The following is a 16,062-nucleotide window of genomic DNA, read 5'->3' on the forward strand; positions in this document are numbered from 1 at the left end:
TATCATTTGTACTGGTCATGGGTATGTTTTGTCCTGCTAATCTGACATTTCTACAGTAAATGTCCCACTTTGAGCATTTGAAAAGGTGGTAACCCTAAAATGACACCCTTCTAACCCCATCCACACACTAAAATAGTACACAAGACAGGACAAGGGGCCTATTAGTATCATTTGCGTAGCTAAATCTGCATTTTATTCTGAATGAAACTTGTGCTGCTCGTGCGCGAGTTGGTGAAGGTACACGCGCGCTCACGAGTCCATCATAGGAAGCAGGGCCGAAACCAGCCCTAACAAACGTCACAAAGGTGGATATTTGCAGCAGTAATTTGGAAAGCAGGCAGTTTTCATTGATGTTACTTCTGATTTTTGGAAACACTGGTTGTTTGTACCATCACAAGATTTGAAGTCTGTAATTGTCATAATTGCCTCTGTTTTATTGATTATAATCTCCCCTTTTCTGTTATAAAATGACACAGTCTCATCTGGACAGGATCAGACAGCATTCTGAGTCCAAATCAGGAGCAGTGATCTACCTGGGAGGAGGATACAGGGCATAATTTTTGTATGACGCAATAACGTATTAAAACAGTTGAATCCGATCACTTTTCACTACTTTCTAGCACCTTAACACGCTCTTTCATCTTATGTAATAGTAGTAGCGACTCGCTTAACATCCAATAAACATGACACACTTTTAAAGCTACTCACACACAGAGTGCAAAATAGGGGTGTAAAACGGACAAGCAGGTGTAGGACTGCAGCATCTCAGCCTTGAGCTCCCTACCGCTCAACTTCTTAGTGCAAGAAATGTGGACAAAGACAAAAACAATAGGTAACAAAGGCCTCAGAGTTATGACAGTTTTAAATATTGCTTTTATAAACTTAGAAAGATGCAAGAACAACAGGATTTGTCTTGGCAAACGTTTTCTGAGGGATATGAAGTCTGAAACTCATGAGCCTACCTAATCATTCACACCTCTTCGTCTCCTCTATCCTGTACATGATCATGAACACACTGTTTATTTGTAGCTCCCCAAGCTAGGCTACTACATCACATGTAAAGATCTATATATTAAGCTATACTTTTAACTATTTTCTCTTTATTATAATTTAGCTCTACTTTTATATATTCTCTTAAGACATGTCATACACTAACACAACTTTTTCTTTCCTTTCCTCTCTCATGTAATATCACCGTTCTTTTTGTAAAAAATCTCTCTCTTTCCAAATTGTAATAATTACAACAAATTGTTTCATGCTTAAAAACCGCACACTGACAGAAGTAAAATAATACGCGTACGAACAAATTTCTATTGCATTTTTTTCTGTACTTATAAATAATTTTTGTGTTTATATTATTACTTTCGGTCTGTACAGCTCTAGAGCTTATCTCCTCGGGTCTCCACTGAAAATGGGCTGCTGGCTCAGTTGGACAAACCCGGTTAACAAACGTTAAATAAATAAATAGATAAATTAGATAAATAAATAAAGTCAAATGTATGTCATTATTTAGTGACTTCATTCCACAGTGATTTGCCAGAAAACAACACATCTCATGAGGAACATACTAAAAAATATGAGTTCAAATCTGGACATTCTGCGAAAATCTAGACGGTTGAGAGATGTCGAACATGTTCATTTTAATATCTTGAACTTGGGTGTGAATAGGAATACGTCGATTTGTTTTTGTTTTTTTTTTTTTTGGGGGGGGGGGTCATATAATCACCGCGTTTTACTTTTGTAAAACAATTAAAATCCTAAGGTTCTTCAATGCCAATCCACACCAAATCACATAGGAAGAAATTGCATCTCACATTGTTTCCCCACCGATTTCTATTTTATTTGTATTTCCTCAAACATTTCTGAAACATTGTAGCAGTTTATCTATCACTAGGGGCTAATGACAATGCACTTGTGTATTTATTTACTGTAGGTGAATGAACATTCAGCGTTACAGTGATTGCTACGTGTGTATTATTTGTACGTGGACACATTTCCTGCTTTAAAAATAAGTAAATAATCCGGGTGTTCATGCTGTCAGTCGTTCCTTTGTCAATGGTCAGGTTACTTGTTGTGTAAACAGCATTAACAACTGTCGAGTTTCAAGCTACCTCTCGTGTTGTGGTGATGTTCACCAGGAACAATTTAGCTGGTGAACCTGCAGCTCATTGCTGTGCTGTGAATCTTTAGTTAACATTTGCTATTTCATATGTAATCCATCTGCAAAATAATAATGTGCTTTCTGGGGTCCGTGTCCTGAATGCTGGCTTATTTCATGACTAGGAGGCAGTATAAGATTCCTTTCAAGCTTCAGCTGATGTAAAGTAGAAACCAAACATACTGAAAAAATGCTGATTTGAAGGAAATTATTTTAGGTTTACAGCATAGCTCTCAACGAATCAAGGACTAATCCAAAAATAATCGTTTACTCTTATAATATATTAGAACTATTGACCTGAGACATTGTTAGAATAACACAATGTGAATTAAGGTACATTTTCTGAAGTAAAAGAAGTCTGTAACTCTAATTATTGTCATTATTTATTTAGTGTAATGCACTACCTTTTCTCCAAAAGTCATCAGTTTTAGAGGGGATTAAGAGGGAAATAGTTAAAATTGGAATAAAAACTGGGGACATCTTTGACAACCAGCAGCGGTTAAAAGGTATGGTTTACAGACCACCATATCTTGATTCCATTACTGTTTACCCTTATAGTGATTTTTTTATGACTCCTAGGAAGCAAGGATAACAATTAGTTACATATTTCAGGTGCTCGTCAATATATGTATGTATGCATGTACACATGCATGTGTATGTATGTATGTATGTATGTCTATATCTATACATCTAAGAACTGGAAAAAAGGCACACAGCAACAAAATAGTATCTCCGACACCCACAAACCTGGAACTCGAGTAGAGCAGGGCTCTAGATGAATGCTGACAGACGTGTCAGTAACAAAAATAGAGAATAAATCTCGCTGGTTAAAACAGATGTTTATTCACAACCACTGAAGTCCACATCCATATACAGCAAATAAAGTCACACTAGAATGCATGAATAGAAGCAATACAATCGGTTAAGCGCTTTCATCTGCCCTTAGCAGATTTCATCAGAACAATGAGTATTTCTGCTTCCCTTCCTTAAATACCAAACATTTTGGCGCCAAACCTTAATAGATATTGCTTAATTCTACAATTGATATAATCACCATATTACAATATTACTAACTAAATATATAAAGTTACTAGCATGTGTGTGTTAGATGTTTTTACATAGTTTTAAAATTTTAAAATTTTAATAAATACAAAAGGTCCCTAACTAATATATGTTATAACTATCTATTGTATAAACAATATCACACTTGAAAAAAATATATATATATAGCAAATAAGATACATGTTCTATATACATCCCTCAATACATAACTCACACAATACAGGACTTCACTGTAAAACTACATAATTACCTACATAATAAAAAAATATGACTGTTGTTTAATAAGTATCAATATATATTGAACTATCCAAGCTAATCTATCTGTCACATAGCAAAATGTATTGGTTGTCAATACTTGAAACTGTCACCACTGTATAAGTGGGTTGTTCATGTTTACTGAATCTCTCTCCATATAATAGTCTCACTAGCTAAAGTGTAGTCTCACTGGGAATGGAACTCTACTACCATATTGCAAGAGAGCAACCAAATGGTTACAATCTATGTTGCTATCTATTGGAGCCGGGAAGTGTAATGTTACACCTATTATGGGCATCCCAATATTAAAAATGGTTTAATGCTAATATGTTCATTAATACCTGGATAGGTAGTTGCATCTAACATAATTTGCCATTTACTTTCCAATGCTCCTAACTTTGCCTTCCAATTTCCATTTCCCACACTGTTGTCTACCTGATCTAGTATAGCAAATTTGAATCCATGGTCATTTCCCTTGGTCATAATGTGTTTGCTTAAAGCATTTTTCATCTCGTCATAAATCCTGGTTTTAAGCTTTCTTTCTGTTTTACCAACATAGTATGCATTGCATACTGTGCATGTCGCCAAGTAAACAATCCAAAGAGGACTTAACATTCATAACAGTGGACGTTAAGGATTTATTTTCCTGTATACCCAAGGATTTAGGTCTTGAATACTTCAGTAATAGCTTGGTGAATTACTCTGGATATACTTGGGATAAGATACAACTAATCACGTGTATGATGGAACTCATACTAGATCATAATTACATCGAGTTCAGGCAAACAAAGGGAGTAGCAATGGGCGCATCGTGTGCTCCCATATTTGCCAATTTAGTCATGCTGGAATGGGAGAACCAGTATATATTCACCAGTGAATATTATAACAACATGTTGTTGTACACTTTTTAGATGACATACTAATTGTATGGAAGGGTGAAACAGAGAACATCCAGAATTTCATCAACTACATTAACAATACAACTGAATTTTTAAAATTCACCCATACTATAGATAAATATGGTATTCCATATTTAGATATTTACATCAGTTCTGATGGTCAAGGATATACTCAAAACTATATAGGAAAGACTATATATATTTTGGAAGTTGTCATCCCCCATACATGTTCAAAAGCATAGTTAAGGGCCAATGTGTGAGAGCAGCAAGGATGTCATCCACAAGAGAAATTATGTCCAATGAACTCAATATTATAGAACAATTATTTTAGACAGAGGATATCCAAAAGCAATGTTGACCGATGTATTAAGGTATGTAGAATCTCAATGGGGAAAGAAATATAGACCATTATTAGGTCAACAAGATACTGGAAAACAAGTCACTAATACTTTCAATAGACGTGTATGTGTCATTATGTATAATCCATTCACGAACATCATCAAAGAAATATTAAATAGACATTGGTACGTATTTAACCTTGAAGGTGATGCTAAGAATATTATTGGTGATACCCCTAATATTATTTACAAATCTGGCTGTAACATAAAAAGAATGATTGAAAGAAATAACACGAAAACCAAGGTGAAAAACGGAAGAAATAAGGGGACAACAAAGTGTGGTACCTGCAAACAATGCCAGCATATTAATGAAGAAAACAGCATAAAGTTGATTAATACTACCTATAGTATTTGCAAGTTTAAATCAGGAAATTGTAATAGTAGTGGGATTGTTTACTTGGCGACATGCACAGTATGCAATGCATACTATGTTGGTAAAACAGAAAGAAAGCTTAAAACCAGGATTTATGAACACAAAATTAAAAAGCGAGATGAGAAAAATGCTTTAAGCAAACACATTATGACCAAGGGAAATGACCATGGATTCAAATTTGCTATACTAGATCAGGTAGACAACAGTGTGGGAAATGGAAATTGGAAGGCAAAGTTAGGAGCATTGGAAAGTAAATGGCAAATTATGTTAGATGCAACTACCTATCCAGGTATTAATGAACATATTAGCATTAAACCATTTTTAATATTGGGATGCCCATAATAGGTGTAACATTACACTTCCGGCTCCAATAGATAGCAACATAGATTGTAACCATTTGGTTGCTCTCTTGCAATATGGTAGTAGAGTTCCATTCCCAGTGAGACTACACTTTAGCTAGTGAGACTATTATATGGAGAGAGATTCAGTAAACATGAACAACCCACTTATACAGTGGTGACAGTTTCAAGTATTGACAACCAATACATTTTGCTATGTGACAGATAGATTAGCTTGGATAGTTCAATATATATTGATACTTATTAACCAACAGTCATATTTTTTTATTATGTAGGTAATTATGTAGTTTTACAGTGAAGTCCTGTATTGTGTGAGTTATGTATTGAGGGATGTATATAGAACATGTATCTTATTTGCTATATATATATATTTTTTCAAGTGTGATATTGTTTATACAATAGATAGTTATAACATATATTAGTTAGGGACCTTTTGTATTTATTAAAATTTTAAAATTTTAAAACTATGTAAAAACATCTAACACACACATGCTAGTAACTTTATATATTTAGTTAGTAATATTGTAATATGGTGATTATATCAATTGTAGAATTAAGCAATATCTATTAAGGTTTGGCGCCAAAATGTTTGGTATTTAAGGAAGGGAAGCAGAAATACTCATTGTTCTGATGAAATCTGCTAAGGGCAGATGAAAGCGCTTAACCGATTGTATTGCTTCTATTCATGCATTCTAGTGTGACTTTATTTGCTGTATATGGATGTGGACTTCAGTGGTTGTGAATAAACATCTGTTTTAACCAGCGAGATTTATTCTCTATTTTTGTTACTGACACGTCTGTCAGCATTCATCTAGAGCCCTGCTCTACTCGAGTTCCAGGTTTGTGGGTGTCGGAGATACTATTTTATATCTATACATCTATATCTATCTATCTGAATGGCGCACAGCAATGGTTATCCCACTCCACAAAGGGGGAGCCATCACGGACCCCAGGACCTACCACCCCATTAGCCTGACGAGCCTGGTCTGCAAGGCTATGGAACGTGTCATCATGGAACTTATAAACAATAACATTCGTAATCTCCAAACTCTGGACCCCACCCAGTTTGGGTTTGTAAAAGGCAGATCATGTCTCCTAAACCTGATAGACTTCTTTGAAAGGGTCACCAAAGCCGTAGATGAGGGCAAGGTGGTTCACATAGCCTATCTAGATCTCATCAAGGCTTTCAACACCATCCCCCACTCTGGAATTGTAGATAAACTCACTAAACTAGGTATAAATCCCTATGTCACAAGATGGATTGCCAACTGGCTCACTGACAGAACCCAGACTGTGAAAGTAGCAGACTCCAAATCCAACTTCAGACCAGTGACAAGTGGAGTACCATGGGGCTCAGTCCTGGGTCCTCTCCTGTTTGGTATCTACTTATCTGAAGTACAGGCTAACAAAGTTCATAGATGACTGCAAACTAGGAGCCATAATCAAAACTCCTAACCATGTGGACATCCTACAAAAGGGCCTCACTGAGACAGATGCCTGGTGTCAAAGCCATGGTCTCAAGCTCAATGCCAAAAAGTGCATTGTCATCCCTTTTGGTAAAAACTCTGTACCCATGAGTTACCACAAAGGCAGTAGTCTACTTAACACTGAAAGTGTGATAAGAGACCTTGGGACACAGGTGGACAGTAGTCTCTCCTTTGATAATCACATCACCACAGTAGTCAGGAAATCCTTCTAGGTGGCACACCTCATCACAAAAGGTTTCTCATCCAGGACAAAGAGGTCATTGCTCCCCTGTACTCATCACTCATTAGACCCATTATCGAGTACAACACCCCTTTTGGTATGTACCTCACAAGACATCTACAACAACTGGATAGGCCAGATAAATACCTCACAAAGAGGATTACCAGCCTCAAACAAATGCCCTATGCAGACTATCTCCAAAAACTCCAGCTTTACTCCTTTGCATATCGCCTACTCTGAGAAGATCTCTGCCTAACATACAAAGCTATGTCAAACCCAGAGCTGTTCAACATGCTCCACTTAAATAAATCCCAATCCCTCTGAGCTACATGCTCTAGGGACCTAAACCTTGTTACCACAATAAACAGAACATGCTGGAGGGATAGATTCCTGTCCCAGAGACTTCCTATACTCTGGAACAAACTACCTATCTATATCAAACAAAGCTCCTCATTAGCACTCCAAGAAAAATCTTGATGATTGGATGAGAGATAGGAAATTCACCCCGGGATCACTTCTGTGGCTCTGCTCGACAGGAGCACAGGAGAATAATTTTCTTGGGTGGCGAAAGCCAGGGTACCGTTTGGCTAGGCTTATAGGCCAATAGCCTAGTACCCTACCTATGAACCTATGAGCCTATATATATATATATATATATATATATATATATGTGTATATATATATAGAGAGAGAGAGAGAGAGAGAGCTAGCTAGCTATCTATATACCTATACCTCTATCTATCTATCTATCTATCTATCTATCTATCTATCTATCTATATATATACACCTCTATCTATCTATCTATCTATCTATCTATCTATCTATCTATCTATTTACATATAAACACACTATAGTATTTTAAGAAGTCAAATCCTTTCAGAAAAACATGTCAAGACTGATATGATTACATTGACTACGCTATTTGACAACCCGACCCTATGTAAAATGGGAAAATGGGTTAATAACGGTGCCAACCGCTGTCTGGATGTTTCAATGTGACTGAGAGATCACAAATTCTAATTTAAGCTAGATCTTTGGTACTGCAAGTCTATGGAAAACATTCATTCATTAAGAGCAGGGGAGTCGTGTTAACTACAACTTACTCTATGCAAACAATGTCCCATGCTGTGATGCAGTTATCTTACCTACTGATGGCTAAAACCAAGGCCAGTGGAAACCAAACCAGGACAGTGCAGCAAAATCTTACTTGGAAAATGAACTGCAACATATGATAACAAATAAGACAACTTATTTATTCGTTTTCAGTGTACAGCATTATGCTCCATTAGATATGCAAAATATACAATTTTATACATCCGACAGTATCACTAAACACAATTGCAGTAATGTTCAGGTGGGATTAATCCACATGTTTATTAAATAACATACAAATTCAATAGGAACAGCATGTAAAGGTGGGGATGCACCCGAACTCACAGCACACCTATTATAAAGAAAGTTAAATGCAACTAAATGACAAAGTGCTGCTTAACGTTTTCAGCATTTATTCCACAAAGCAGTCAAATAAAAGAAAAATAAATAAACAAATAAATACATAAGTAAGTAAATCATATCTCTCAGCGTTCCATCTCCAAACTGAGGAACACTCATAATGTGGAATAAACGGACATAATGAAGAACACTTACAGCTTACAATCAGCTTCGACTAGGACATTTTACACTGTTGTTACAACATGCTGTGCATAATTATACGAAGTTATTTTGATAAATTAATACGATTAAGTGTTGTTTACCATGGGCATCAGTTTAAAAAGATTCTTTAACACTCACTGTGTAACAGACCCTTTCAACGTCGAACTGCGAGGGACATGGACTTTTTAATGACGTGGTCTGAAAAATGCTGATGGGATAATACATTTATTTATACATTTTCTAGGTAATTATTTTACACTTTCGCAGCAAAATCTCAGCACATTGAGCGTTCACACATATGCGATCCAAGCAAGCTTCTCAGCTGTGCCTGATATTTTAATTTATTTTTGCACAGCACCTCCTAAACATGATTTCCTGGTAAATTACTGAAGAATAAGATCAGTCACTATTGTCACATATTAGAGTGTTCTACTTTTTATTCTTCAGAAAACAGTTTATACAAAACTTGTTTCTACTAGCTTTCTCTATGAATTAGAATGATATTTAAATATTGTTCCTGATTCTGGGCCTTTATCTCAGCATTATTTTTGTCTTTGTCCTGATTTCTTGAGCAAATAAGTTGAGAAGTTGGGATCCAAATGAGTTACAAAATATGATATTGCAGAAAACAGTGGAATAGCTGAGATAATGCTGACACAATTTGCTGTCTATATCGCCTCATTCACTTAATATTTATTATTAAATAAAACTTTAAGGCTTTATTGGCTAGTGTGCTGTTTCGCATTGTCCTTGTGGTATGGGCAGTTTTGTAAGATAAACACCTTATACTTTATCAGTTGTCACTGCAACCAAGATCAGTTTTTATTATCTCTTAATCAAATAATACTTCTATACGACTAATAGAAGGTTAATGTTTTGGCTGTCTGGGTTAGTGGCATACAGCTTCCCATTTTTCTGAGGGTAAAACTTGGAGAAATTGTTTATACTACCCATCAGTGGACATGCATTTATTTTTGCCAGATACTGAAATGGCTGGACGTTCGGGTATATGGTCTGGGACAGAAATTTCAGAGTCGTAAGACATATCACAATATATCTTTTAACAAAATAAATGACGGATACTTCGAAACGTGGCAGTATCATTCACCCATTTTGCGATTTTTTGGCTTTGTATTCAGGTATCTCCCCTTAAGATACATTGTCAGTCCTTGCATACACAGTGCACTTTAAATAATGAAGAGTATTTAAAGGCATATTGTGCAACTCTCAGTAGGCCATTTATTTATCTGATGGAGTGAAATGAAATTTGTCATTACTTCTAATTGTTTCCTCCCTCTCACTGAGTAGTCCAGCACACAAGGACACCTCTGACTGGTGAAGCACCGTTCACTCATTTTGAATTGTTATTATGTTGTAATCCTTAGTATTTTTTTCTCTCTCTGTGTGTGTGTGTGTGTGTGTGTGTGTGTGTGTGTGTGTGTGTGTGTGTTTGGTTTGGACGCTCGTTATGTTTGGACGCTCGTTATGTGGGTGGGTGGGGGGAAGGGGCTAGGCTCAAAATTTCATTTTTTGAAGAAATTACTATTTTTCTGTTTTCACTTTCTACCTTCCCCCACATCTTGTGACTATACTATTGAAAAAAAAATATTGCTACGTGTTCATCCCATTTTCGGACACTATTTATTACGCTAACAGACTAGGGTTACCAGCTGTCCCACTTTGCGAGGAACAGTCCCTCTTTGGACAGTTATGTCCTGCAAAAATATGGTAAGAATGGCAATTGTCCTGAAATATTACGGCAAAATTATTTCCTATATTTTATGTGATAGCTGCATAAACAGTTATTCTGTATCTGAAACACGTAAATGTTAAAAGAAACAGAATAAGCAACTAAAATGCTACAAGAATAAGTTTTTATTTAGGGAAAAAAGTGAAGTTCTTTCTCTTATACTGGCTGTGGGTATGTTTTAGCCTGCAAAATCCGATGTTTGTGCCACAATTGTCCCACTGTGACCATCTGAAAAGGTGGCAACCCTATAACAGACTGGCAGACTGGACCACATATTGTCTGCCTCTTGAGTGCTCGTGTGTGTGTGTGTGTGTGTGTGTGTGTGTGTGTGTGTGTGTAACCACCAAGCAGGAGGAGGAAGACACACCAGATAAACATCCTACTCCACAAAGCAATCAGTAAAAAGAACATAAAATGAAGAAGGATAAAACAATGATCCACCATTCTAAAAAGAATACCGTCTTTAATAAATATCAAGATGCGCAAAACGTAAGCGCATTCACAGTTACATAGACTGCTTCATCACAGGATCATATGTGTATGTGTGCGCGCGCGTGTGCGTGCGTTTGTCTATGAGTGTATACACACACACGCACGCGCGCGCGTTTCAAAATGAGCCCCTGGCGCACGCGCGCATTTATTGCATTCCCTTCTAGTTATAAACTGTTATAAGACATACAATATATGGCAGTCAGTCCGGCAGTACATTTTAGACGTGTGTGTGTAACACACACACACACACACACACACACACACACACACACACACACACACTCTAGTCCCTCTAGACTAGTAGTCTCTTTTCAGGGAGATCTAAGGTCCTAGTATAACGGAACATTTGTCCAAAGCATCTAGTACTCCCCTTGCTCTTTTCAATATCTGCCATGGGATCTTTTGGCAGTTTTAATCCTCATCCGACGGATGACACAGTGAGGACTGCACCTCTCCCCATGCTGCACTGCAGTTTGAGCAACCCATCTGCCTGGTGTGGGAATAGAGCCCACAAACCTCTGCACCAAAGGCATACACACGGAGATGTTCAAGCAAGAAACAGTCTGTTATGAGCTAGTTCTGCGAGATTTCTAAATTTTCCTACTCAGATTAATGTTTCAATAGAAATAGTTTATAATAAAAATGTTTGTGCGTCATAATCTTAGCCAAGCAGAAGGAGAGAGGGATGAGCTAATCAAAAACATATAACATACAGTCTACTGACAAATCGGAACACAAACGCTGTTTTTTAGTTTATAATAAGCTGAACTCTGTCGAAATATTTATTTGCTGGAACTGTCCAGAAACACTTCAGCAGCTCTTAAAGGAAACTGCTTTCTGAGTGGTTTCCTCTTACGACTGCAACTAGAGGAAATCATCTTGCTGTATTCTGGAGAGCTGATTGCTGCTGGATAAAAGCACAGTTTTATTTACATGTTGTCGCACCCCACTGTAGCATTCATGTGCAGCTGAGTCCCCGTGTTACACCTGTGCAGGTTTCCTTGGGTGTTTAGCTTTCCGTTGTACCCATTTGTGCATGACCTGTCACAGAAAACCACCATACCTTCTTAGGACGAGTTTCTTTTTGTAAAACGTTTCTGTATACTAAGTAAAATAATACATCTGTCTATTTTGTAGTGGTGCAGTGCTTTACTAATGGCTTCGGTGGGTACAAAGCATTTATTGTCCGTCTATGAGTGTAGTTTTTAAGTCACTTTCCCTAACACGTTGGTTAGACTAGCTAACCCTGTATACCTTGAAGAGAAATAGTTGCATCAGCAGAGGGAGGAAAAAAATGATGGTTTATACAAACAAGTCACGAATAGCTAATGTAATCAACCGACCAGCTGTGCGCACTTGTAAAGTTGTTATAATTCCCCTCTTTGTTATAAACAGGAAAGCACATAATATAAAGCTTTGGTCCTCTGTTCACAAATAATAAAATGCCTTCTCTTGCTTGCCAATCTCCCCTTTTATGGTTTCAGAGATTGCTGTCCCTAATCATGAGCACAATTGCATTAACACCCCTCAATCCACCGCAGACGTGCGCTGTACCTGTCAACTTATCTACCTCCATTTTCACTTATGCTTCCCCAGGACTTTACAGAATGGAAAACAAAAATGGAATTTGATAGCCTCAAAATCCGCACAAACAATTAATGCATATATACTGGACATGTTTCAAGATTTCAGTTCTTCCAGTCTGCAGTGTGTGTGTGTGTGTGTGTGTGTGTGTGTGTGTGTGTGTGTTTATTTCCACTACAATTTTTTTCATGAATGAGAAATGCTGAACATTCCCTTGGGACAACTTAAATAGTTACTGTCATTGGGGCAGAATGTTTTTAAACATACATTTCCATATTTGAAACTTTAATCTATTTTTTTGTTACTGTGAGTGTATGAGAGAGAAAGAGAGAGACTATTTGCAGCGTCAAGGGTGGACGTGATATTTCAAACATCAGATCAGTGAGTTTATGCATTGGGTGCCCGGAAATTTTCCCAAATAAACACAGCTTGGTTCGACTTGGGTGGGCAGACTTATCAACAGGCTAATTCCATAAACAAAGGCACAGCGCTCCGGGCAGCCATTGGCTGCTGCAGCCCCGACACGTGGAGAAAGCTTGATTTTTTCTTTTGCAATGAAATTTTAATTAATGTGGGTGGGCTGAGAATACAACGACTGTTTATCATAGACAATTTATTTTCCAGTGCTAAGTCAACATAAAATAGTAAACTTACACAATTATTTAACATTTTTAAGCTATGAAAAAGGGACAGAGTGGGAACTAGCTCAGGGAGTCAGTTCTGGGATGTTCACAGCTGTAGGCAGCTCCGAGTGAAGTCTATCAATAATTACATTTTTTATTTAGCATTTTTTTTTGCAGTTATTGAAATATTTATGTCTTTTTAAAGAAGATATTTATCAGGGAGAATGAGCCATATCTTCAACCATCAGCTGCCACAAATCAATAGTCAGTTACCCTCTTTGAACTTGGCTGGTTCTTCGTTGGTCTACCTATATGGAGGAGAAAGGACAGTGCTCCCATCTTTGGGTTTCGCAGCCAAAAACGTGTTGGTAAGACAAGAGCCTCATCAAAAGCCACCATACAGTTATATTGCTCTAATAGCTATGGCCATAAAGAATGCCCCAGATAAAAAAGTAACTCTCAATGGCATTTACCAGTTCATAATGGACCGCTTCCCCTTCTACCATGACAACAAGCAGGGATGGCAGAATTCTATCCGGCACAACCTTTCCCTTAATGACTGCTTTGTGAAGGTGCCCAGGGAAAAGGGTCGCCCTGGCAAAGGAAGTTACTGGACTCTTGACTCTAGGTGCATGGACATGTTCGAGAACGGCAATTTCAGACGCAGGAAAAGAAAGTCTAAGGTGCCAGGATCTCAAGAGGGTAAGGAACCCAAAAGGAGCAAAGCAGCGAATGGCGAGAAGTATCTCCAAGGTAACGGTTTTGTTGCGCTAATGGAAACAGAAAACGGGATGGGAGAAAACGACGGGCTTTCCGCTGCAAGATTAGGTTCGCTTCCTCCAACAGAAGGTTGTAAAGAGCAGAAGAATAGCGAGCCAGGGGACACCTCTGTTCCACCCAAGAGCGAAGGTGGAAAGAACAGGCCGCCCAAGTGCAAAAACATGTTGGCATCCCATGGAGAGATTGCACAGGGAAACCTAACTGAGACCTCTTCCACCTTGCAGACATCTGCTGTGACCGATGGTTCGACTCCTGGTCCTGTATTAAAACAACTCTTTTTCTCAAAGAATCCTATTTCATCTGAATGGGGCATTCGGATAGCTGCATCCAAGAAAAATACTGGAGATAAACATTCAAGTTGGCGAACATCCAGTCCTCTGCCAGTCTCTGGCTCTCGGATGAAAGCCAAGTCGACTCAATCTAACCAGATGGACTCTGTTACTCTAAGATCCACTCAAAGAGCGATAACTGGTGTGCCTTCCAGAAATATAGAGAAAACAAAAAACTTCAGCATAGACAGTATTCTGTCAAGCAAAAGCAAGCAGCAACCATCCGAGGGCAAACAAGGAGATGATGAGGAATTAGACGACTCCTCCAAGTTTGGTCTAGAGGGCATTCTGCCTAGCAGATACATTAGTAATGCTTTATATGACAGTTCAGCCCCCTGCCCTGCTTTTAGTTCATCCTTACTGCTAGATTCACATGCTCAGAGTAGATTTTATCATTTAGGGGTCCCCCTATTTCCTTATTTTCCTTTGACTTGTTCCGAGAGGCTTTTTCATGTTCAGTAACACAATTAATACACGTGATGAAATAATGCATTAGGAAGCATAAAAGCATATTTTATTCATTAACTAGATTTCTGAGGTAATAAACGATTTCTAAATATATTCAGTGATGCACTGCTTAACTGCATTTTGGTAGAGTCTAGCCATGACCAGCATCGTTTGTATTGCCAGATAACTACAAAAATTGCAGCTTTTTGTATTCTGTGACAGATTGTAGCAAGCTTACTCAGGGCAGAGGTTATTTGTTGCGTTTTACCGGAGATTATGGCTATAACAAATATAATGCACACACTACATGCAGCCTGCAAAACTGTAGTGGAAATTAACAAGTTTCCGCACGTGTGGACTTTTTAGAGTTGTATTGCGTTACATTGTATCTACAATAAATACCATAATTCATATGTAACTGTCTCTGTGTGTGCTACAAGTTAAGTGAGAGGAAAGTAGTTTGCAAACCTTTTCAGAGCTGCACCGCATCCTAACCTTCTATACTTGAAGTAGGCACCTTCGGTACTGTGGAATTTTGTTTTATAACAATTTATAGGTGCCGAGATTTATTTAGTATAGGATGTTTAAACTGGCTTATGATAAATTGTTCTGACCAGTCATTGTAAGAACAAAAGGGTTTACATGATTAAATTAAATTTACTCACTTTTGTTTTATTTGTAGTCTTTTCTGCTAAACGAAACAAGGACAGTCCTTTCTATGTAGTTACTGTTTTAAATAGTACCCTTTAGCTGTGTCTTTGGGGGCGGGGTGTTTGGATTTGGGAAAAACAGGTAAGTGTGACTACACAGACACACGCACGCACGCGCGCGCACACACGCGCACACACGCACCTATTAGCACTATTACATAGACACCCCTATTAACTCTATTCATATTTAATTCTGTATATTCAGGGCAGTAAGTGGAAACCTAACATATCAGTAAGTTTTCAGTTTAGTTAATCAGTGTTGAAAGTGTGACTGTACTTACTCTCATTTTGAAAGTGTTTTTTTGCCAAGTGTAAGGCTGGATGTCACACACTACCTGAAAACTTAGCTCATCTGTTCTCGTTCTGCTCCATGAGTTACTAACAAGGAGCCATGACTGCAGGCACAGCTTTAAGCACTGAGTTTTTGTATCAAACAAAGCTGAAAATGTAAAGGTACTTATGTTAAAACACATGTAAAACAC

At 37.7% G+C, this 16,062-nt stretch overlaps 1 protein-coding gene across 1 annotated transcript; it reads left to right on the forward strand.

Moving 5' to 3' along the window:
- The first annotated feature begins 13,336 nt into the window (after positions 1-13,336).
- FOXL1 (forkhead box L1) lies at positions 13,337-15,534 on the forward strand. Its single transcript, XM_044082040.1, has one exon. The coding sequence runs from the start codon at positions 13,539-13,541 to the stop codon at positions 14,883-14,885; it is 1,347 nt and encodes a 448-aa protein (XP_043937975.1). The 5' UTR covers positions 13,337-13,538; the 3' UTR covers positions 14,886-15,534.
- Positions 15,535-16,062: the final 528 nt, after the last annotated feature.

This window comes from Protopterus annectens, chromosome 8.part1 (genome assembly GCF_019279795.1).
Source record: "Protopterus annectens isolate FY-2018-M chromosome 8.part1, PAN1.0, whole genome shotgun sequence".
NCBI lineage: Eukaryota > Metazoa > Chordata > Ceratodontiformes > Protopteridae > Protopterus > Protopterus annectens.

Coding starts and splice junctions, on each gene's coding strand:
- FOXL1 (XM_044082040.1), top strand. CDS start 13,539: ATGAGCCATATCTTCAACCATCAGCTGCCACAAATCAATAGTCAGTTA.